This window comes from Cornus florida, unplaced genomic scaffold, assembly GCF_030987335.1.
Source record: "Cornus florida cultivar Cherokee Brave unplaced genomic scaffold, ASM3098733v1 CherokeeBrave_3.0.0_Hap2_scaffold_222, whole genome shotgun sequence".
NCBI classification, from domain to species: domain Eukaryota; kingdom Viridiplantae; phylum Streptophyta; class Magnoliopsida; order Cornales; family Cornaceae; genus Cornus; species Cornus florida.
In genome coordinates, this window is record NW_026775719.1 from 29,412 (window position 1) to 38,224 (window position 8,813).

General features: G+C 37.2%; 1 protein-coding gene across 1 annotated transcript; it reads left to right on the top strand.

The window, feature by feature from the left end:
- Window positions 1-7,006: 7,006 nt before the first annotated feature.
- Window positions 7,007-8,807, top strand: LOC132290090 (putative pentatricopeptide repeat-containing protein At1g77010, mitochondrial; the record flags this gene model as incomplete). Its single annotated transcript, XM_059790044.1, has 1 exon — window positions 7,007-8,807. A coding segment is annotated over exon 1 (1,677 nt), but the record flags the coding sequence as incomplete, so codon positions are not given.
- Between the last annotated feature and the right edge of the window lie 6 nt (window positions 8,808-8,813).

The following is an 8,813-nucleotide window of genomic DNA, read 5'->3' on the forward strand; positions in this document are numbered from 1 at the left end:
TTAGATTGATCGAAATTATGCCTAAATGCTCAAAATGACTTGAATGCTCATGCAATCCCTTATTCAGTTCCTTCCAATGTATATGAACAACAAAAACAGTATCTAGACTTCGCAAGAATCAAAATGCAAGATAGAAATGAGGGAGGAATAGAGTTGTGAAACTCTATGAATACTAGTGTTTAACGTCTCTAGCAAGACGTTAGGTCAACTTACTAATCAAATGAATCAAAAACTGGATATGAAACATCCTTATTGACCCTCTTTTCACTTTTCTCATTTAATGTCCCACTTATGACAATAAAATCATCCTCCAAAAAAATGACTTGAAAAGAAATAAAAGAGATGATATTGTTCCTTTCATCCACGGTCTTGAAAACAAAATCAATCATGGTTAGGCTTGCCTCTTTGTTGTGTTCTTGAAACACATTCAAATGATCATCCATATTAATAATTGGTGAGGCATTGTCTTTCAAAGACTCATTTGGATTAATAAGAAACACCTTCTCTTCATCCCTCTTCTCCTCCTCATAACTTACCATTTCCTCACCTTCTAAGTAAGCTAAGGAGTCCATTAGAGAGTTTATTTCATTTTTAAAGCTTTTAAAGTCAAAACCACAATTTTTATACATTTCCAAAAGACATTCCTCAAGAGGGTCATTAGAGATAATAGAAGGAAGGCCCTCTTCAACAAGTTCCTCCTCCTTCTCTCCTACCTCAAGTGTGGTCAACATCTCCTCACTCTCTAGAGTAGCCATATCATAGATAAAATCATAATCGAAACAAGGAAAGTCCTCATTAATCATGTTATGTTCTATTGGATTAGCCACTAACTCACTTGCCACTTCCTCCTCTATACAAGATAGAGTGCTAGGCATTAGCTCACTTGTTTCATTCTCCTCACTCTCATCATCCTCATCTATATACATTGAAGTTCTTGCCATTTTTTCATTTGCCTCTTCCTCCTCCTCTTGATGAGAAAGAGTACTTGCAATTTGCTCAACTTGAGCTTCTAAGTTAGCTAAAGCTTGAGAATGAGAATTAATAAGTGAAGTGTGTGAAATATGCACATCAAGTAAAGCTAACACTTTTTCTTCAAATCCGGGTGAGTACTTAGAAGGTGGTGGAATTGATTCATCATAAAATGGTGGTAGAGGGCAATAGTCATAAGAAGGATTAAATGAGTGATCAAGTCCATAATAAGATGATGCATGAAATGAATTGGACTCAATCTCATAAGGATTAAAATGTGATGGAGGAGCATAAGGTGAAGGGATGTAATTCCCCCCCAAACTTGGATCAAACAATTCCTCCATTCACAATTAAAACCCAAATGCAAGAAAAAATTGGCCTCAACAAGGGCCTATGCTTGGACAAAAATTTAGCAACAAAATAAGCCTCAACAAGGGCTATCACAAGCATACGAAGAAGTGAAACAATTAAAATACAAGAGAGCCAAGAATTGGTCACAATGGTCCTTTAGCACTTCAACTCCAAATTTAGCTCTTAAGCTCCAATGATTGCTTTAAGTTCCAAAGTTCGCCTTCCTTATAGTCAAGTACCTAATTGAACAAATAATAATGAGAATCAAGAGAAAAGAATATACAATGGAAAATAAAATAAAAATAGAAGCAATCTAATGAACACTATTGTCTAGTTTAATTCCAACAAAACCGTTAATCCCCGGCAACGGCGCCAAAATCTGACGAGGACCGTTCCAATACGCCAAACTGAATGTAGTGAATGTGTGGTTCAAGAAAAGCCTTTTATGTCAAAGTTAAATTTATAAAAACCACTACCAACACTACTACTAACGTAGCAAGAGTGAGTAGGGATCGTCCCAAGGGATTATACGTGTTGGAATTTCAACTTCCACTCTAGCGTACCAAATGATTGCAAAAGAGAGTTGGGTTGGTTGATTACTTCTAGAAAAGAATTAATTAAAATGCAATAAGATAAAGAGTAAGTAAGAAGGAAAGGTCTTGGGGTGTAGAGATCACCACCAAACAATACTATTCCAAACCATAATCAAGTGACTAATGAGGGAAATGAATGTGTTGCGACAATGTTGTGTGTGTAAAAGACATTCAATTGGTAAGGGTGACTCAACAAGTGCAAATTGTCTCAATCAACATGTATGAGGCCACAATACATCTATTGGTAGAGGAATATATTGTCTAGACATCATGTGAAGAGAACAAAATATCAAATCAAGTCATTGAACCTTTCATTAAGCTCATAGTCCAAGCAATCCATAAGGATGACTTAGTTAAACATGTATTATCTAAACATCATGTGAGAGGCCACAGTTTATCTATTGGGAGAGGAATAAATTGTTTAAACACATGTGAAAGATACAACATATCATAACTAGTCATTAATCCTTCATTAAGCTCACAATCCACATACAACATAATATTAGAGGAATATGCCATTTGGACTCACAAGCATGGAACATCAAACATCAAGAGTAGATTGTCCTCCCATCTAACATTATACTACCACTACACTAAATCTACACTACTAGCATGAAAATAAAGCTATCTAGACTAGGGGAGAGGCACAAGCCATCAAGAATAGGCATAAACCATCAAATGAACCAAAATAGCATTCATTAAGCATATCATCTTGATAATCTCTAGATCTATAGCATCAATACACATAGACATGCATCAAAAACACTAAATCTAGAGATAAGCACATGAATATCCTACTCTAGCATACATAGACATATGGGTAGAATAGAATAGTCAATTGGAAGCATTAAACCATACAAACCATGAAATAATCAAGATTTATATATACATGAATATCAAGATGTATCATACAACACTAATCCCTCAATAATACACAAGATTAGAGTATAGAAAGCATGCTTGGGGCTAACTCTAGCCCCAAGAGGATGTCTAGACACTCATGGTAGTGATGATCCAACCCTCAAGGGCTAACTCCATGGCTGCTCCTTGTTGGTGAAGATCTCCTCCAATGGTGCTCTAGCTTCCCTCCTTCCTCCTCTCCAAGAAGAGCCTCCAAGATGATTTTCAATGTGTGACAAGTGACTCTAGACTCCTCTCCAAAAAGTGTATCATATTCCTTATATAGGTAGGTCAAATACACCCTATGATGAGCTGTGGTCGTGCAAGGCATATTCTCCAATGATTGGGTGAAGGAAGGAATAAATGAGCTGGACTTTAACTTTTTCTCGCTGGAGAAAGTTCGATCGATCGAACCTTAACTTGGATCGATCAAAAATGGGTTCAATCGATCGAACTGAATCTTGGATCGATCGAAGTGGTCTGACTCCTCCGGATAAGGACAAGGCTAAGATATTTCGAAGATATTTATGGGGAAAAGGACAAAAGTGGTTGGTAGGCATACAGCTGTGGATAAGATCAATCATTTGAATAGGACAAAATAGGGTTCGATCGATCGAAGGTGATGTTGGATCGATCGAACTTGGAATTTCAGCAAAGGCCAAGGTTGGATCTATCGAGAAGTACTGTGATCGATCATAGATGTTCGATCGATCGAACTCTAATTTGGATCGATCGAACTTTTCAGCTGCACAACTTTGATTCCTTTTTGCTCCTTGCTTTCTCCACTTTGCTCCCTCCTTTGGTTTATCTCAGGATTACTTCAATTAAGCTCTTATTTGGCTGAGTTAGCTCAATTTTGGGATTAGTGCCTGAAAATATAAATAACACGTAATAAGTCTAAAACGGCAAAGTAAGATAGATAAAGGTACTAGAATGCTTAAGCTTAACGGGTTTAAATGCGCACTTTTCAGTGCTCATCAATACGCTGGACCACCATTTGGCATATGCTCTGGTAACTGAGGATTTTTGGTGGCTTAAGGTTGAAGGAAGCAACGCATCACAACCAGAAGAATAATGAACGGATGAGTTCTAATGTTTTAAAAATTCCTCTAAGGTGCAAGTACGAAAGTCATTTTTTAATTTTCCAGGAATATCTTGATGATACCCAAATTGTCGGCTAAATCTGTGTGGACTATACGGCTCAATGATAAGACGGTCATTTTGGCGCAATGTCAAATAACATGATCGAAGATTGTTTAGGGTGTTAAAGTTAGCCTTTGTCATCTCGCCATTATCTACAATAAGTCCCTCTTTTGAAGATCTTTTTGCCATTCGAGTTAAGTTTATTCCTTTACATGATTTGAATAAATTTTGGGCTTCAAAATGGTCAAAGTATCTTGCTCCTCCTTCGCCTGCATATAATGTCATTCTAGGCCAATAGTTGGTATTAGGAATGGTGAAATTAGTTCTGAAATATTCACTCAACCATCCGAATACATAATGAATAGGAAATATCGCAGAACAGCTTCTAGGATCTGGTGAGGAAACAATCTCGTTCAAGCCTCTGTAAATACTGGCCAGAACCGGGATGGAAAGACAAATGTTGCAGCCATCTGCTAACATGCTTGCGACCTTGAAAGTCCCAGGACGAATTATGTTGCCAGGGTGTGCAGGTAAGGCAAATTTGCAGAGCCAACATGCTAAAAAATCAGCTAGATAAGTGGTGTCTCTCGATGTTTCATCTACACCAAGGTTGATAAATACTTCTTTCTCTTTGGTGGACATCGACCGGACAGGAGGGATCATACCAGACGGATTTTGAGTCCTCATAGGGCGGTGAACTTTATTTTTTGTTGATTTCTTTAAAGGTTTGGCATGTCTTGATGCACCTTTAAACCAGAAATTAATCCAGTCAGATATCTTCACATTCTGATCTCCTTTATACTTCTTGGAAAGTCTGTGGAAGGCCAAAAATAGGTGTTGACAACTCAAAGGGATAGAATTTTTGTTGTTGCCAGCTCTTGATAGTTCATCTGCACAAGGAATAACTTCATCATAAATTGTTCCTTGGTGAGGGAGACCACCTAGCATATATAGATCTCGAAGAGAAATTGATAGCTCTCCAATAGAACAATGAAGTGTATTAGTGGCTGGGCACCAACATTCAAGGAATGCTTTGAATACATCTTCATGACGATCATAGGAAAATAGGGAGGCGAATAAAACACCATATAGTTGTTGTTTTGATAGAAAGTCGTGGAAACGCGCCAAGACATCTTCTAACCACTCCCAATATAGTTCGGTGTATAGCAATTCAGCAGGAAGTTTATAGGGAATACTCCATGATATTTCCTTCGCCTGAACATTAAGACCCAATAGTGAAAACTGGTTTTCTTCAACAACTCTCTCATGAAGTGAAGAATTTAGTATCAAGGCTTTAGAGACAATAGATTCTTCATTAATCTGATCAGGACCAAAGTCGATGAGTTCGCATGTGGCAGTGCATGTCCAATGAGATAAACAATGTTTATTGTTAGAATCAGGCACTTGAATAGCATTGCGACCAAAAAGTGAGTCATATACATTTAATGTCGTTCCTTGGACTCGTTGACTATTTTTGCTCTCTAAGATAGTCAGTTTTTTCTTTGCGAAACACTTGAACACCACCATGATGGATACCAAAGCTCAAATCGGTGTTGTCTAGAAGGAGGATTCAATTTCTGCTACGGTTGACACAAATCAAGTTGTTATACCTAATCAAGCCCTGCAAAGAAAAAAAAAAGGGGGTTAGAAAAAATAAATAAATAAAAAAATTTGCTCTAGTATGCGTAAAAAAAAAAAATCCAGCGTGCGTGGAGTGAAAAAAAAAAAAAAAAAAATGTTCTCCTACATGCGTGAAAAAAAAAAAAAAAAAAAAAATGGAGAAGAGAAGAGAAGAGAAAAAAAAAAAAAAAAAAAAAAAAAGAAGAAGAAGAAACACACGTATCAATTATTTGTGATCTGACAAGTCTTCAGAGATTTTTGGAATTGATATCAAACCCTACAATATTGAGGGTATATATAGGCAACAAGATACCTCCAAGTTGTATTGGGATTTGGACAGTTCAATTTAAATAGGAAAGTACAATTAAGATGGAAAGAAAAAAAAAAAACTTCAAGTCCCACTTGGAAAAAGAGACAAGTCTTGTCAAAATTGGGACTTGAAGTGGGGGCAATTTGTAGACACTAAAATTTAGTGGGTTTTGGTTTTAACGAATGGACCCATTAAATATAGGCCTAATGTTTAAATAAATTATTTAATTTACCAGGCTTGGTCCACTTAAATTATTTAATTAGCCCAGCCCAGATAATTAAATGAAACGATAATTATTCCTAATAAAATATATTTTGAATAATTATCTTTAAGGACAATTATCACAATATAACCGGCCCGGCCCAGTTATAGTTTTTTTCCTTATCAGGAGATGACACGTGTCATCATTCTATTAATCCAAGAAGCCTATAAATAGAGGCTTGGAGGAAGAAAAAGGGGAGAGGATTCAGAATTCAGAAGTCTACAAATTCAGACACAAATTCAGAATTCAGAAGTTCAGAGACTCAGAAATCCAAAGATTCAGAATTCAGACACAAATTCAGAATCGAAACCCAAAAGTGAAGAACATTAAGCACATCCAATAATGTGCCGTTCTTCATCAAATTTCACAGTGATTCAAGAACAAGCTCGTGCAGCCCTTGGATCCAACCAACCAAAAATAAGGAGATCGAATCAGAGGACCATTCTTTTTTTGTAAAAGATATTACAAAGGACTGTACTCCACATTCATAAATTAATAAAATTCTATTTTGCTCCATATTTTGTTTCTATTGCAAATTTACAAAATTTGTGTGTACAAACCTACGTATTAAACGCGATTACCATCGGAGGTCACGAATTTAAAATAATCTTGTAACGTGACTTTATTAATTTATGTACGATTTTGGTGGTATCAACACTCAACACTTGCTCCTTCCCTTCTCTTTTACTTTTTTTATTTTAAAGGAAAAATCTAATTTAAATGTTACAACATAATATGTTCATAGTTTAGAAAAGTAATTATTCAACACAATGGGACCCACAAAAATACAACATTATGGGTTGAATACTTAAATATAATAATGTCATAAGCATGTCCAACATCCAAGTCCTAGCCGGATCAGAGTGTTGTTATTCACCGATCCGAAGAAGTTATACTCTTTTATGTTAGCCGCCAATTTTAGAACCTTCAAATCAAGTAACCAAGTCTCAAGCCACCACCACCTTCATCAACTGAATCATCAATGCACCTTGATTTACATTCATGTGCCCGTTTACTACAATCCTGCAACACCCACCATTGTATTCGACAAGGGAGACAACTCCACCTCCTATTTCTCAAAAGGGGTGTCCTAGATTCTGTCGTTACAATCGGAAACCGCCTCCTACAAATGTATGCGAGGTGTGGCAACATGAGCGATGCACTGAAACTGTTTGATGATATGACCCAAAGAAATAGTTTTACTTGGAACACGATGATTGAAGGTTACATGAAATCCGGAAACAAGGACGTGTCTTTGGAGTTATTCAATTTCATGCCGCACAAGAATGAATTCTCGTGGAATGTAGTCATTTCGGGGTTCTCGAAGGCCGGTGAGTTGGAGGTTGCTCGGGGCTTGTTCAATGAGATGCCGAGGAAAAATGGGATTGCATGGAATTCAATTATTCATGGGTATGCGAGCAATGGGCATCCAAGAGAAGCTGTGAGGCTGTTTAAGAGTTTGAATTTTGATCCGTATGAATTATCTTGTGCAGATACATTTGTATTGGCGACAGTTGCTGGTGCTTGTGCTGATTTGGGGGCTCTTGATTGGGGGAAGCAAATTCATGGTCGCATCATTACTGTTGAAGTGGGATTTGACTCGGTCTTGGGAAGTTCACTTGTTAACATGTATGGTAAATGCGGTGATCTGGATAGTGCTAACCATGTGTTAAATATGATGCAAGAACCAGATGACTTCTCTTTATCAGCCTTGATATCAGGATATGCAAATTGTGGCAGAATGAGTGATGCAAGAAGAATTTTTGATTTTGTAAGTAATCCATGTGTTGTGTTATGGAACTCCATAATTTCCAGTTACACTGCCAATGACGGAGCAAATGAGGCATTACTTTTGTTCAATAAGATGCAGAAAAATGGAGTTCCGGCAGATGCTTCAACTTTTGCCAGTGTCTTTAGCGCCTGCACTAGCTTAGGGATTTTTGAGAATGTTAAGAAAATGCATGCTTTTACTTTTAAAGTTGGGGTTTTTGATGACCTCATTGTTGCTAGTGCTCTTGTTGATACATATTCCAAGTGTGAAAGCCCTTATGAGGCTTGCAAATTATTTGACGAGCTTGAAGTGTATGACACAGTTTTGCTCAATTGTATGATCACTGTGTACTCTAATTGTGGTAGAATTGAAGATGCGAAAAGGATCTTTGAGACTATGCCAACTAAAAGCTTGATCTCTTGGAATTCAATGATAGTTGGTTTCAGTCAAAATGGTTGTCCAATTGATGCACTAGATATTTTCTGCAAGATGAACAAGACAGGATTGGGCATGGACAAATTTGGCCTGGCCAGTGTGATCAGTGCTTGTGCTAGCATTTCTTCACTTGAACTTGGCGAACAGGTATTTGCTCGAGCCATTGGCATCGGCCTGGAACTTGATCAGATCATTTGTACCTCTCTTATTGATTTTTACTGTAAGTGTGGATTTGTTCATAATGGACGCAAACTGTTTGACCAAATGATAAAATCTGATGAAGTTTCGTGGAATTCTATGTTAATGGGCTATGCTACAAATGGTTTTGGTTTTGAAGCACTAAGTCTGTTCAATGAAATGATTTCTGCTGGTGTTGGTCCTACTGGTATCACATTTACAGGGGTTTTATCAGCCTGTGACCATTGTGGACTGGTTGAAGAGGGAAAGAAATGGTTTTAT